This window comes from Sturnira hondurensis, unplaced genomic scaffold (assembly GCF_014824575.4).
Source record: "Sturnira hondurensis isolate 20B ecotype Veracruz unplaced genomic scaffold, ASM1482457v3 Scaffold0022977, whole genome shotgun sequence".
NCBI lineage: Eukaryota > Metazoa > Chordata > Mammalia > Chiroptera > Phyllostomidae > Sturnira > Sturnira hondurensis.
This window is the reverse complement of record NW_028095608.1, coordinates 2,124,891-2,140,798: the sequence shown is the minus strand read 5'-3', so window position 1 is coordinate 2,140,798 and position 15,908 is coordinate 2,124,891. Positions and strand designations below refer to the sequence as shown.

The window sequence follows — 15,908 nt, the reverse complement described above, 5'->3', positions numbered from 1 at the left end:
GCTTCAATCGCCAGGCTCATAAACTGACTTCATTTAGATCCCGAGCTGTTTGGAAAACATGAAGAAAGGTGCTAAAATTCCGAGACTGCCTAACAGGAAAAAAAAAGGCTTTTCGGGATTTTTAACAAAGCCAAACGCACCCTAGACTAGCTCTGGCTTAAGGAGTAACCTCTCTGATAGGTGGCATCTCCTGCCTAACTTCTAGAAAGAATGGAACAGATTGATGGTGTGGAATTTGGAAAGGGAAAGTGGCTAATAAGGCTCCTTGATATCGGGAAAAATCTGAGTGTCCGTGGGAACACGCGCCTCGTCCAGAGCACCCTGTGGGATACCCGACCAGCCCGTACTCCCCGGACACAGGGCAGCACTGCACAGCGAGCCCCCTCACCTGAGCCTGGGAGACAGGAGTGTGCTCTGCTCCATGCAAGGCGACCGCCCACCTCCCGCCTCCGGCAGGCGGTCTGCCTCCGTGAGACGCCAGCCCCTGGCCCCCATCACAGGTGTGCCTGTCCCTTGGATTTCTTTGCAACTGGTATAACCCCTCTCCAGGCTGTCATTAATTCGTTAACATCTTTAATTCATGTTCACTTTTATATTTGTATATCATGATTTTACCTTTAAAAATTGTCCTTTAATGCACAGTTTTAGACTCTTTTTTCTAAAAAGAGGTCAAAAATCAAACAAGCTAAAACATGCACTATCATTCTTGTCTAATTTGACTGATTTCGCAGAAGACAAAGAGTAACTAATTCTCAAGAACGACACACTGACCTAACCGACCTGCGGACGGCTGGTCCTCAATCACAGCAAGCTCCCCACCCAACCCCCCACCCCGGGGAGATGACAACTGCCTTCAGGCTCTGCCCACCACTTCCGTTCTCCACATCAAACCCAGCATGTGTCCCCAAGTGCCCTCTCACACCATGAATGACATTGTGCTGGTGTTGAATTATTGAGCACTTTTCTCTGTTTCATGAACATCTTACATTTATCTAGAAACCAAAGTATTTCCCTCTGTTAATTTCCTTCTTGCTCAGGAAAATACCCGACAAGCATTTTATTGCCACTTCCAGGAGTCCTCATCACTCATCCTCCGAATCCTTATTTTTCGGCGGCAATTGCTCATCCCTGCACTTCTGTCCTCCTCGAGGTGGAGTCAGGTGGTGCAGCAAGGACAAGGGACACTTCTCCGAGCCACTGGCTGTTGTGCAATCCTGGCTGTGTCTGCGTTAATTCCAAGGGGTGTTGTAAAACTCTTGAAACAAAATTCTAATTTAAAAAAAAGATAATAGCATTCTCTCTCTGAGAGAACAGTTAATGATCTTGATGAAACTCCCCATTTTAATTGTTAAATGAAAAAAACAAGTTAAGACTAGAGAGGTGCAGATTCTTTTTTTTTAAAGAGTGTTTTTTTAATATTTTATTTATTTATCTTTTTAGAGGGGAAGGGAAGGAGAGAGGAAAGAAACATCAATGTATGGTTGCTTCTCGTGCATCCCCTGCAGGGAACTGGCCTGCAACCCAGGCATGTGCCCTGACTGGGAATTGAACCGCGATCGTCTGGTTTGCAGGCCCACGCTCATTCCACTGAGCTTACACCAGCCAGGGACGATGTGCAGATTCTTATCAAACTATTTTAGGGTTGGAAGCACATGTTAAACTAACCGATCAGGTATCTTCAGAATGAAAGTCAATTTTGCTCTAAAAGGTAAGAGAGAAAAAGGGGCAAGCTCAAGAACCACAGGCGCACTGTTGGAGCCTGGTCCTTGGAGCTCAGAGAGCCCCGCAGCCAGGCGCCTGACTCGGCCGCTGGCTGCAGTTCCCTGCGGTCACACCTGCCTCCCCCAGGCTGGCAACCTGCGTGGGGCATTCCTGTGAGGACTTTCTGGTAAGCAAGCGTTTAAGGCTCCCAGCAAAAAGCCATGTATATGACTGATTCTGAGCTGTGCTTCCCAGAATAACTTGTTCCCTTGGAGCCCGGGGAATTACATGCACAGTGGCTCTGTGACAGGCAGGCCCGACTGCTGCTCCACTCTAGGCAATGGCAACGTGTATTGGACTATCATCGTTCTCTTCTTGAGGCTGGGTTCAAGCTTCCCCAAAAGCACTGATGTTCCCCCAGCCCATCCTGGCAACTGGAGAAGCAGCTTGTACTACTCAGACGGCAAAATAAGTGTTCTTTAATTCAAGTTCGCCACTCCGTTACTATTTTCAGGGGCCTAAATAAACGGCTGCCCACACAGAGGGACTGGGTGTTCGTTTACAACAGGATGGCTCTCTGTTGCACGCCACTCTCTCCGCATCATCGGTGTTTTGGACCAGAGCACGTTCTACCTCAGGGACAGCCCCGGGCAGGTGCATCTCTACACGAGGGAAGAGCTCTGGGTCCTGACAGAGGGTCTGTCAAAACAGGGAAGCGGGGCCCTTCCGGAGTCCCACGCACTCCACAGCAGAGGCAGGCAGGCTGGGATTTCCTCCAAGCCCTTCACTAAGGCTCACGCTGGGCGGAGAGTGCTTGTAAAAATACATAATGAAGTGTTTGTATCCTGAGCCATTTCAGACAATTATACATTAGAACATAAAAGCCATAGGTATGTACTCCTACTGAATAGATTATAGCATGAAGTAGTCCAGTAGGCAAGGTAGCAAAACGTTAACACTAGTTTCCGCTAGGTTATGACTTAACATTTTTGTATCTGTATTTTCTATCATGAACACCTATGACTTATGCGATTATTTAACAACGTATCTTTAAACAGTAACCGGAACGTGCATCCAATCTGTGAGCCCAGGTTCTTTGCTCTCCCCTGGTGGCCTGTAATTATGTCACCTCGCTTCAGTCCACTGACCCACCGCATCTCTACCTGAAGAAGTAAAGAACCGGAACTCGCTAAGGCCCAGCAACCCTAGATTGCTGACTTAATCACGCAGTGGAGTGCTACTTCAAATGACTATTTCGACACCACATTTGAAAGCTCTGGTGCCGAAGGCACACACTGGCCACCCTGCGGGCCACAGGGCGGAGCTCCTCTGTGATCTTTTGTCCCCTGGCCCCAACCTGCCGCCCACCAGGGTTTCGTTAAAAGGCTCTAAGGGAGACAGTGCCCGCCTCCCCTACCCACCCCCCACCCCCCCGTCTCATCACGGAAACAAGGGAAATTTCTGCATCAGACATGTCTTTATCTTGCAGTAAATATATCTACCACCACTTCATTCCCAGATTTTCAACTATCTGAACACGTAAGTTATTTTTTTAACAAAAGACTTAAACTGTCAGAAGAACGAACCTAGAGCTCTAACTTTGGTCCAGATATTTAAATCATGTTTAACTCTTAGCTTCTGAGATGTGCAAAATTAGCACCCTAACGCCTAGCATATACTAATATCAAATTGTCTGATGTGTGAGCATATTTACCATTTGCAACCATATGGAGAGCATATAAAACTCCAAAGTGGAGCAGCGGCATGCATCACGGGGGAACCGGGCCCCCAGGAGGCCCCCAGCAGGGCTGGGTGTCCTGCTCCCTCCGGACTCAAGGCTTGGTCCCCTTCCAGGGGTGTCCAACCCTTTGGCATCTCTGGGCCACACTGAAAGAAGAGTTGTCTTGGGCCACACATTAAACGTGCTGTGACACATGATCACAAAAATATCTCATAATGTGTTAAGAAAATGTATGATTTTGTGTTGGGCCACATTCGTAGCCATCCTAAGCCAAATGCAGCCCACTGGCTGCAGGCTGGACACCCTGTAAGTCTAAAGGGTTCATGAACTGAAAGTCAGAAATTACTAGAGTCTGGTATCAATTTGTCAAAGCCTTAGAAATGGCACTTTGCAATGTTTGCATTTTTTTAAAGTTCAGAAACAGGCCAGTCAGTACTTTGAGGAAGCGCATTTCCATCCTGCATATATTATCAGTTGCCTGGTCTCACATTATTTTGACCTTCTCTGAGGTTGTCTGGAGTGTCTCCTCGGCACACGGTGGCCACGGAGCTTGTGGTCTTCACTGGACCATTGCTGAGAGTCCAAGGGGATCATTCATAATGACCGTAGGACAACAGCTTGAGTGGGACTGTCCTGGCACACCTGGGTGCAGGGTTCCCCTGCCCCTGAAATCAGTCCCCTCCTCCAGCATCTCCTTCCTGAGGAACAGAGGCCCTCGGTAATGAGCAACACATTGAACACAAACATACACCGTGACGGCTCAATGAAGCTAAGACGTAAACGACTTATGTGAAAATAAAATTAACTTACAATTTTAAAAAGGAAAATAATAAAACAAAATAAACTGAATCTTTGCATGGAATGAGGTGCCCTGGAATGGCCTCTTCACTTCCAAGGCTGCCCGAGAAATCTGCATCTCAGCGGTGGAGGGCTTGATCTGTGTCTAAATAAATTCCCCGGAAGCCGTCTTGGCAAGACTGCCCCTAAAAATAACCTTTCCTCAAGAACCCTGTAAATGTCTGCCTTGCTCCTTCCTCCGGCTGTGCTCTGGGGGTGGGGAGATGGAAATCACGATGCTCGAGTAGGTAATGCAGCATCCGCAGACATGGCTCCCAGCTCACAGCCGTCAAAGCAATGGCTACAGGAGCGAAGAAGAGAGGACCAGACCTGGAGATCCGAGGGAGGTCACAGGTCGGTTAATCAGGTCGGTTTGCAGCAGGAGCAGAGAATACACCTTGTCAGTACTGACTTCACACGTGGGCGCCGGTAGCGGTTAACCACCCACGTCTCCAGGAGGCTAAAAGGCCCCACTTCTGCTTCCTGAGACAAAAGGGCTTTCGTAGCACGACTCTCCTCCTGTCGTGCCAGAAACCTGGGAATTCCATCACAGGGTCACTGTCTCCGCAAGTCACCTGTCAAACATTGGTGAACTCTGGGAAGGCAGGTTTTGGAAATCTAGTTTTTAGGAGGAGGAAATGACACTGTCACAAACAGGCAAAATCATTTGGAGAACCTGGGGGTTAGAGAAGGTGTTCGGGTGAAGGGGACAGGGGAAGACTGCACAGCCGGAAGGGGTCCAGGGGTGGGGTCTTGGGTGAAGAGGGGCTCCCAAGGGGAAGGCGTGAGTCAGCCAGCTTTGCTGTTTTGCTTCATGATGATTTCTTTCAAAATGTCACTTAGAGAGTAAAGCATTTGTTGAATATAAAAACTCCTTTATCCTTTTGGAATCAGACATCCGTGGTAATCATTTCATAGTACTTACATATATCAAAACATGTTGTACGCTTTAACCAGATGCAATTTTTATTTGTCAATTACACCACCATAAAGCTGGAACAGAGGGGGACTGGACGCCCCTTATCCGGGAAACTGGGGATTTCTTTGGTCAGTGGGGTTCAGAGGGATTCGCCACATTCTATATCCTCTCAGTTTTCATGTACGTCTGAAGTTTTCCACAATAATAAGTGAGATACATAAAAGAAAAGCAGGGTTTGGGGATGCAAGGGGGTCCTAGGCACTGCCATTTCACAGCATGTTAGAGCAAATCTCCACAGAGCCCAGTCTCAAAAGGCACCCCTGTCCACTGAGACACCAGGCCCAAGGGGGAAGACTCTGGTCGACTAATCTCTACTAATCTCTTGCTTCTGGAAGCCTCATCTTCTCTTTCCAAAAGGGATTGTGACTCAAACACTTAGGCATCCTGAGCTCCAGTTCTTTTGGAACTGAGTCAGGCCGACCAGCAGTTAATCCCAAAGATGTGCACCCGACGGCTCATCCCATACCACGAGGTTGGGGAGGGTAGGCTGGCTTTGCTGGGGTCCCTTCCTCTACTGTAGTATTTCTGCTGGACAAAGCTACGGCGAGAGCCTGACAGAGAAACCTGCGAGCGACAGCATGCACCACCCCCAGAGTGCAGTCTTCTCACTCTCATCAGGTGTTCCTGGTTTTACCAGTTAGAAATTAAAAATTCACACACACACACACACACACACATGCACCCTTCCAAAAGGCAGTGAAACGTCAGGAATGCTGAATCCCAGGCTTGTGCTCTGGGTTGTCCGTTACAGACCCCAGCAGAAAGCAACAAAAACAGAAAAGTTTGGTGGTTAAAAGCTCTGCCACTTGTAAACGAAAATGCGCAATGAAGTAAGTAGCACCTCTACATTTTATAAAATTCCAGTTGTGAGACAGAACTATATCTTCACAAGTTAGACAAAACTCTGTGTGTGTTTTTCTCAGCTACCACTTCTCCACCCTCTGCCACCTGTGGGCAAGTTACTTACCCTCCTAGATAAAACAATGAGCAGAACAATACCCATCTCTCACGGCTGTTTGGAAAATCTAATAAAATGACACGTATGGTCAAAACAGTGACGGCGGAAGAGTCGGGATAGATGGTAGGAACACTATCAAACTGCCTCCCCTTATTTTTCAACTCAGTGACAAAAATCCATACATTAATATATCACTTTTACTGTATTATGGCATTCTTTTTTGGGGGGTCACATTGAAGAAATTTTAAAACATCCTTTCATGCCAAAATTTAACATAAAAGATCAAAGTATGCAAAAATAACTAGACACTTCCTATTTCATGCAATGATATACACAATGGAAAGTTTATAGTTTGCAAAATGTAAAACACATGATGTTTTAGCTTGTGAGATAAGTTGTGCATTTCCAAGGGCCATGACCAGCACAGTTACTCCCTTAGCAGAAACAAACAAGACAGGGCAACTCTAAGCCTGCTCCCTTCTAAGTCTCGGATTCGACACCTTATCAGTACCCAGGCCGGTTCTGAGCATTTTTCCAACTACTATGGTCTCCCACACCCCATTTCACCCTGCTTCCCTGACAACTGTTTGCTTCAAAACAGACAAATATTCCCTCTCTGGGTAAAGTCTAAACCGAATGCAACTCTGTGTCTATCCTTTACACTTCCAGGACTCTCCAACACCCAAAATACTGATAACATTTTTAAGCCTTAAAACTCTTAAATGAGAACAACAATTTCTTTCTTTTAATTTTATAAATGATAAAATAGAAAAAGGAAAACTATTTTGGAGTTAAATTCTCCATTTAGCATGTTAAGATGAAACAAATCTGACCTTTTTCAGTAATCCTCACCAATTTTCAAATAGTCTCGCTCAGTGAAGCTATCAAGGACCATTCTGGTTGCAGAAGGATCTATGTCATAGACTTGAGCACAACACCATAAATGATGCCTTGCAGCTATTCACTTCCTGCGAATGCATGACTTACCTCACTAGCTAAAAGACACCCATTCCACAGCGCCAAGTCTCTGGGCTTCTGTTCCAGCAAGTTAACCAGTGGAAACACTACATTCACATCGACTGGCAAAGTTCCAATGGAATACCAAGGTGAGATTCCTCCAGGAAGAAGACCAAGGCCACCAACAGTTCAATGGTTTCAACTCGTCTAGTGTATGCGAGTTTTAAGAGATGCAGACAATCATATCACTCCACTGCTCCCTCCAAGAGTCCCTGCTTCAGCTCCTGGCTGCGCCTCCCAGGTCTGTTCCCCTCCCCGCCGCCCCCCTCCTAGTGCCATGTTACTCCCACACCTACATCTCTGACCTTGATACTTCCATTGAATAGCCAGCCCTCAATCTAAACCCGACTCACCCTCCTATTTTCTCAAATGAAGAAGAAAGGCATTAAAGATAAGGGTATAAATGAGTAGAACTCAGTTTTATGGCTTGTTCTTGTACAGAATGGGTCAAGGGCCTTGAATGTAATGATGTCATAATGGTAACAGGTTTTATTAGGTTGAACCTTTAAAAATTACAATTTTTGGAAAAAAATACTGTGCCAAGAATTTCATATGATTCAACCTAATACATATATAGTATCTCAAAGTCCTAATACAGAGCAATGAAATTACCTACATTCTAGTAGTTATTCACAACCTGTTTGAACGAAAAGTACCTAAAAGACTCCTTAGGACTTCAGAAGACAGGCTTTCTTAGTTTACAATAGCAATTACAATTGTCTGTATAAGACTCAAACATAGCTTCATATTAAACACTGTTTTCACTCCCCCAGAACAATCTCATGGTCACCTTGTCCTCACAATCATTAAAAAATGAGTTTTTCCCAAGCATGCCTTTGGAAAGCATGCCTTTTCATTAATGAAAAATTCCTATAATAAGAATGTGTTTTCAACATATAATAATTTCTAAGGGCCATGACCAGCACAGTTGCTCCCTAGCAAAAACAAACAAGACCGCACAACTCAAAGTCCTGCTCCCTTCTAAGTCTTGGGAGTGATGGCACCGATAGGTACTCAGGCCGGTTCTGCTCCAGGACCGCACACATCTTCAGAATCGCCTGCGAGCAGTCTGCGTTTTCCCGCACCACTACTCTGAAGCATAGCACATCTTCCAAAAATTTTGTTTTGTCATGCTTTATATATGAAAACACAGCCCTGGCTGGTGTAGCTCAGTGGATTGAGCACGGGCCTGCGAACCAGACGATCGCGGTTCGATTCCCAGTCAGGGCACAGGCCTGGGTTGCAGGCCGGTTCCTTGCAGGCTAACTACCAGCAGGGGATGCACAAAAGGCAACCATACATTGATGTTTCTCTCCCTCTCTCCTTCCCCTCTAAAGATAAATAAATAAATAAATAAAATTAAAAAAAAAAAGAAAACACAAAATTGAAATTTATAATTACCTGAATCATAAGTGAATTTTTAATTTTCTTTTTTAAGTGGATAAAGATTTTTGATCTGGAAAAAAGTCATTTAAATCAAATTTAGGCTATCAAAACCTTGTTCATTAACATGGCAATGAATTTTATTATAATTTCAATAAAAGTACATGTATGATTTTTTTTGAATTCCCAAATCTCTAAATTCCAAATTATTTTATTTTTAAATTAAGCTTAAAAATTTTATTACACTAAGTTTTTTTCAGAAAAACATTCCACAAATGCGAGTGCACACTGACCAGGCCCAGTGTGGGCCCAGGGGCACCAGGACAGATGCCTCCCAGCAGAAACCTGAGGAGGCGGAGCTATGGAGGGAGAGGAAGAGCTATGGAGGAGGAGCTGCAGAGGGGGAGCTGTAGAGGGGGAGGAGGGGCTGTGGAGGAGGAGGGGCTAAGAAAAGGGAGGAGGAGCTGAGGAGGAGGAGCTGAGGAGGAGGAGCTGAGGAGGAGGAGCTGAGGAGGAGGAGCTGAGGAGGAGGAGCTGAGGAGGAGGAGCTGAGGAGGCGATGGAGGAGCTGTGGAGGAGTAGGGCTGTGGAGGGGGAGGGCTGGCTCAGAAAGCACCTGTGGGAGTGGAAGAGCAGAGGGCTGGGAGCACAGGCTTAGCCCCCCAGCTACTGTAAGCAGCCCTCCTGAAGCAACAGGAATCACAGAGGGACTTGAGGCTGGGAGCACTGTGGCCAGGCTTGTGTTTCACAAAGATCACTCTTGCCAGCATCATGCAGAAAAGCCTGCAGACAAGCATGGTCTGCAGAGAGTGACAAAGCACAAGGCCACCACCAAAGTCCAGGCAGGAAGCACGGAGAGCCTGTGGCCCAAAAGCACAGAGTGGAAGAAAGAGCAGGGTCCAGAGGACGTTTGGGGTGGGCTCCTCAGGAAGTGGCAGAGAAGGAGGCCTCAGGATGGCACTCAGGTTCCTGGCTGGGTGCCGGGGAAGAAGACCTCTCCTAGTCAGGAAGCCATGCAGGAGGGGCAGTGAGGAACAGTCTTTCTCACCAGCCTGTTGCGCTGGGCACCCCTCTGGGCTTTACCCTGACCTCTGTCCCCTGAACTCACTGAAAGCTCTGTCACTGTCCCTGGTGCCCAGCAGGCATAATACATGTCTGTATTATGAATGAAAGAATGGACAGTCAGGCTGTGTTCCCTTATGTTTTGTTCTTCAGTAGGTAAAATTACCCTTAGTTTCTGATCTAAAAAACTGGGGGGGGGTGCGTGTGACACATGGTCCCTGACTTCTTTAGAAAGACCAATGTCTTGCCCTCAAGATTTTCCTTCCTTTGAAATTTCTTGAGCACAGGAGCTAGCTCACTTTACCCTCATCTCTGTTTTCTGTTCTTTCTGGAAGAATCAGCACCGTTCCCAGGGAAACGGTGGTACAGTCCAGACTGTCCTCCAACGTATTCCGTGTCAACTCCTCTGCTCATCACAGCAGCGCCGCCCACTCCAGATCCGCGTTTCTGTAGGTGTCCCCAGCTGCGCCACTGCAGCGCCTTCTGACAGCTTCTGAAGCTGCATTCATTACATTTCCAGCCAAGTGTTTTATTCCTCTCCCCACCCCATCCTCAAGGAACATCTTACTTGGGGTTCGAGTCTCTTCCCTGGGGCCGAGGGGTAGGGCAGCCCCCTAGAACAAAAAGACAAAAGACAACTTTCTGTCTTAGAACTCCTGTACCTGGCCGTCCACAGCAAACCAAGGGCACGTTTGGAAACACCGTCCCTCTGGGGGCAGAGGTTTCTCAGGGTTTATCCTGGATTCTGCCTTTGCCCGCCTGCCCATCAGCGACTTCCACTGGCCATCAAAGGCTACCTAAGACCCCAGCCCTCCTTCACGTGGTGGCGACCTGGACACATAATGTGACCCTCAGCACTGCAGTTCACTGTCCTGCACCTGACGACGCATCCTGTACATACTTAGCTCTGCGTCCAGACACCGTCTCCCGGTGCACATCCAGGCTCTGTTCACGAGCTGTCCGCTACTTGTCAACACCACTGTTTTGAGGTTTAAGTCCAGGGGCTCTAATGGTGAGAACCTGTCTGCTGAATTGGATTTATACCACAGCCTGCGCTGGAACAACATGGGCTTATTTAATACTCTTATAATCCCTCCTGATCACTCTCAAATGAATGCCTTCCTCACCACTGCTGCCACAGCCTCTAACCTGTTTGCCTGGGGCCCCCAGCAGGGGCCCTCACCCACCCGGATCTCTTCTGCAAACAATACCCTACACGAATGTGTCTCTTCCAAGCTCAAAGCCTGCAGATCTCTGCTCTGCTTGGAGGGTGAAGCCCACACTCACACCGGCACCCCGATGCCTATGTCCTGGCCCAGTTACCAACCCAACTTTCTCTCTAAACTTGCATCTTTAGCTTCAGTGAAGCCGTCTCCTCTTTGCACCCCCTCCATCCCTCCATCGCACCTTAAGCAGCAGACAGATCCCAGACACAGGGGCTTTCCTCATCTCTTTGGGTGGGTGAGGGGGTCCCACAAAATAATGGAGGTGAGGGGCTATGAGAGTGCTAAAGGGTTACGTAAACACATTATTGTTATGACATCACACTTATCACACACACACACACCCCCCAAAAACCCAAAATAGGCTGTTCACACTACCTCTCTAGCCAGGAATGCGCCGTTTCTCTTTCCTCCCCACTCAGCTAATGTTGAGTTATTACTGAAATTAAGGCCCATCCCAAGCTCTACTTCCTTATAAAGCTGTTATATTGTTATTCTTATCCACAATGATTTTCCTCATTTGACCTTTATATAATAAGCACCCGCAACTTAATATAAAATAGTTTCTTATGTCCTAAGTGTCTGAATGTGTCCATCCTACCTAAAGTACATCAGCAGATGGGGGGAAGTTGTTTAATAGGCACCGAGTTCCAGTTTGGGACGACAGAGAAGTTTGGGAGATGGACTGTGGGGCTGGCTGTGCAATAATATGAGTGTATTAAGGTCACTGACTTATACACTAAAATGGTGTGTTTTGTGTTATGTATATTTTACCACAATAAAAAAACCCACCAAAGCCATGAGGGGGCAAATCTTATGCTTCTTTGCCCTCTCAAGTCCAAGTGTGGTGCTGATTACTATCACAGCACCTGATACAATGAACTAGATTTGCTGCACAGGATAATAATATTTGAACGTCCGCAGATCATTTTACAGTGCATAAAGCTGCTTCAGCATAAACTAGCTTAACCATTTGATCCTGCAAAACCCTGTCACAGGTATCATTTATCGGTGTTTTCTAGATGGACACATGGAAACTTAAATGGTTTAGTGACTTGATTATGGTCAGAGAGCACCCGGCTGAGTCGTCATCTGGGTCTCACGAATCTGAGAAATTTTCACAAGCTTTTTATTCACTGTTTACCTTGTTGGAACTGTTAGCGCCTTTTCTCTAGGAAAAATTCATGCGCGGACATATTTCCTTGTGCAGGGCAAAGGCCCTTCACCTTAGCCTCTAAGCAGCAGCTGCTCTCAAGGGGCACTCACCGGGTGACTCTGGGCTCTCAGCTCTGCGTTTAACCCCAACCCTGCGGGCAGCTGCTCCCACATACGAATCTTTCCATGTGCCTGACCCCACAGGACAACATTTTATCCTGGATGACAGGACTGGCAGGAGGTGCTCCCAGGTGAATGGTGAGTTACTCCATCTATAAACTGTGACTATGCAGACGAACTTCAATTTCCTTAGGAACGATGAAGTGAATCAGACCTCTGAATGTAGAACAAATGAAGGACTCTTACGCTTCCTACAACTGGTAGACATGCTTATCCATCACCTTGCCTCACACAGGTTAGGCCCCTGCATACGACAAGGCCCCTGCTGCACGGAAACATGAGCCGCTTCCTTAAAAGGTCTGCGCCTGCCTCCGCAGTGGGGAGGACAGTTCCCTGTGCTTGGGGAGATAGCGCACATATTCAGCATTGCTGTCCTGACAAGTCACCTCCTGATTAGGCTTCAGTGGAATTAGGGGCTGAATGTGTTCCTTGGTTCCAGGACAAGCTTGCTTCTAAACACTGAAGCTCTAGGCGTTTCTAAGGTCCCCTGAAAAGAGCCAAAACTACGTGAATAAGAATATTCCTACTCATTTACTACACAGCCCCAGGAGAGAAGGGGAGTGGGTGAAAAGGCCTGTACCTCTTCACGCCGAATGCAACATCCTCTGAATTGCCTCCTTTTGGAAAAAGCACTGCGCTTCCTCAAAACATTGAAGACAAGTGCCACATGATCCAGAAAGTTCACCTCTGGGTATAAAACCAAAACGATTTGAAAGCAGGGTCACAAAGAGATATTGGCGTACCCACGCTCGCAGCAGCACCATGCACAACAGCCAAAGGACAGAAGCAACCCAATGCCCGTCACCCAGTGAATGGATAGACTCAATGTGCAATATTATTCAGCCTTAAAAAGGAAGGAAATTCTAACACATGCTACCACATGAAAAAACTTTACAAACATTATGCTCAGTAAAGTAAGCCAGTCACAAAACGATACATACTCTATGATTCCACTCATATGGGGCATCTAGAGTAGTTAAAACTCATAGAGACAAAGTACAATGGTAGTTGCCAGGGGCTGGAGAAGGGAGAATGGAAAACTGTCATTTAATGGGTCTAAGAGTTGAGCAAGATAAAGAGTTCTGGAGATGGTAACACAACAAAGTGAATGTACTTTTGACACTACTGAACTTAGAAATGGTTAAGATGGTAAACTGTGTTATATGAATTTACCACAATTTTTAAAAAACCTCTCATGAAAAAAACAAAGCACTACATTTTTACTAAGTCCTTCTATAGCAAGGATCACCACAGCACAGGAGACTCTGAACTGTGGCTATAATTAGGCACCACGTCTGCTCCGACGCTGCGGACGTCACTGTGTGCTCCCTGCATCTGTTGACAGATCTCATACCCAGGATATCACTGAAATGGCAAGTGTGGAGAAGGTGGCCCACAATAGAAACAATGGCATTTTCTCCTCACCCTGTTCCAGCGGTTTGTCTCATAGGACGCAAATAGAGGCCACGGCTCTGGCTGCGCTGACCTCAGAGCTCAGCATTCTTTCACTGGCCTGAGTGGTTCCACACCAAAAGTGGAACTAGAGTATCTTCAGGGTTGTTCGGGCCTGTGTCCTAACATAGTGTGCTGTTGTGTTTCCCCCCCTGGCGTCTATACACAACTATCTAAGAAGAAAAATAAATTGTCATTCTAAACATTTTAGTATTATCTTGAACTAGGATCAGGAAGTACAATTGTTTTTTAATGACATACTCCACATGCTATATAATTATAATATTCACACTGGAAGCCAAGCTTCCAGCCTAAAAAAACACAAAACCATTATATCTAAAAATATTGTGAATACATTAAAAAATTAAATACATCAGAAGACATATGTCACTGGGGTCTGTGGAAACCGACATTAGCTCTGTTCTGCTATTACTTTAAAAAAACAACAGAGGCCATTGTGATTAGACTGTTACTTCCAAAAATTATTAGATGACTATCTGCCCCATTCATTAGCTATTTTACTATTCCTCCTATAAGAAAAAAAGCAATCTTTGAAACAGACTTAAGTTCTTTTAATCCATGAAAAATATAATAATGAAAATTATGAGAAAATTTTTTTAAAAGAAATACTCACTGCTAAAAATTAAAGTTATTTTTTAACTTCTTGCTAATTAGTGACACAGTAGCTAGTCCAGATGACACATAAATAACCCTTGGGCCAGGGGTTTCCCTCACAGCAAGTCAATAAACCTGGTAGAAGGTTTGAAATGTTATTTTCCTTTGTAGACTCAACTTCTGCTTATCACTCCCATTCTCTTGTTTCCAAGAAGGTAGGATTGATTGGAAGTCTTAGGAAACTAAGATGGGAAAGGAAATGTAGCTGAATCGGAGCTTTAAAAAATAATAGTAATAATAATAATAATAATAATAAATGGCATTCTAAGAGAGGGCAGACAACAAAAGAGAAATCCTTACATAAAAATAACTCTTGGATATTTGATAATTATCTAAATATAGGACCTCACTTCTTCCAGCTAACATTTTGTTGGGAGGGAAGTATGGGATGTGTTTTCCAATCATATACTAATTCACCACACACTATTGCATGATCACCCACAGTGGCAGCTACACACAGCACTTCCCTCGCACACATAAGGTTATCAGCTCAAAAGTAGGACCTAAGAAGGGAATCCACTTTGCCCCCCCCCCAGGGGGCGGGTCATGAGGCTGAGTGAGCAGGTCTGTGCTAGCAGGCCTGACCCAGCCAAACTCTTGCCAGTCAAGCAGGAGGTGAATTTATCCTCCTGGTGAGCATCCCTGCTGGTTCCAGCCAAGGGGATCAGGAAGAAACCCTGAAGAGTGGAATGTTCCACCGGGCCCGGGAGAGTGCCAACCAGGATGGCATGAAGCTTTTAGGGCTGGCTCAGTCCCTCGTCCTGTGCACTTACCTCAGTGACCCATAAATAGAGTGTGGATAATCATTACTTTATCGTGAATATCCAGTGTTCACACGGCAACCCCTCTAAGGAGCCTGAGACAGTTAAGAAACGGTTTTCAGTGACTGTTTGGGGTAGCTCCGTGCACACCACGGGGCCAGGAGAGTGTAACTCTGTGGCCAAGGTCACAGACTCGGGCGTCTCGGGGTCTGGTCAGACGCAAGTCAGAAGAGAAACACTGAACACCGACCGGTTTGTGCTCTCCAGTCACACGCGCACGTGCGCACGCACACGATACCTGGCTTCATGCCTGCGGTGGACCTGCTCCCCTCCCTAAACGGCGCCCGGCTGCGAGGACCCGGGGCAGCACGACTCCTCCCGCTCATTGCCGCGGCCGGCGACAGACACTCGGGGTGACACAGACACGCGAGGACGGACACGCCGCCCACTGACCTTCCGCTGCTGCTTCTCCCAGGCGGGGTCCAGCAGCAGGTCGCGGTCCCACTCCTCCTCCTGGATCATGTACTCGTCTTCATCGTACACGTAGTTGTACTGCACGCCGGGCTCGACCTGGTTCATGGTGCTGGGTGTCTGGGGGGCTGGACGGCGGACTCGGACTGACAAGCAAACGGCGGGAGATGGGAGACGCGGTGGAGCGCGGGCGCGGGCAGAGACGCGTCTCCTCTGGGCGGCGAGCCGGGCGCTGGGTCGCGGGGAAACACCAGCTCGAGCAAAGAGCCGCTCAGCTCGGCTTAATACCTGCGCTCCGTCACGTGGCCGCGCA

General features: G+C 46.8%; 1 protein-coding gene across 1 annotated transcript in view; it reads right to left on the bottom strand.

Moving 5' to 3' along the window:
• Nucleotides 1-15,703, bottom strand: part of ACTN2 (actinin alpha 2) — a 64,719-nt gene extending 49,016 nt beyond the window's left edge. The window contains exon 1 of the mRNA XM_037037353.1: nt 15,578-15,703. Within this exon, the coding sequence (XP_036893248.1) occupies nt 15,578-15,703 (126 nt within the window). The remainder of the gene's footprint in view (nt 1-15,577) is intronic.
• Between the last annotated feature and the right edge of the window lie 205 nt (nt 15,704-15,908).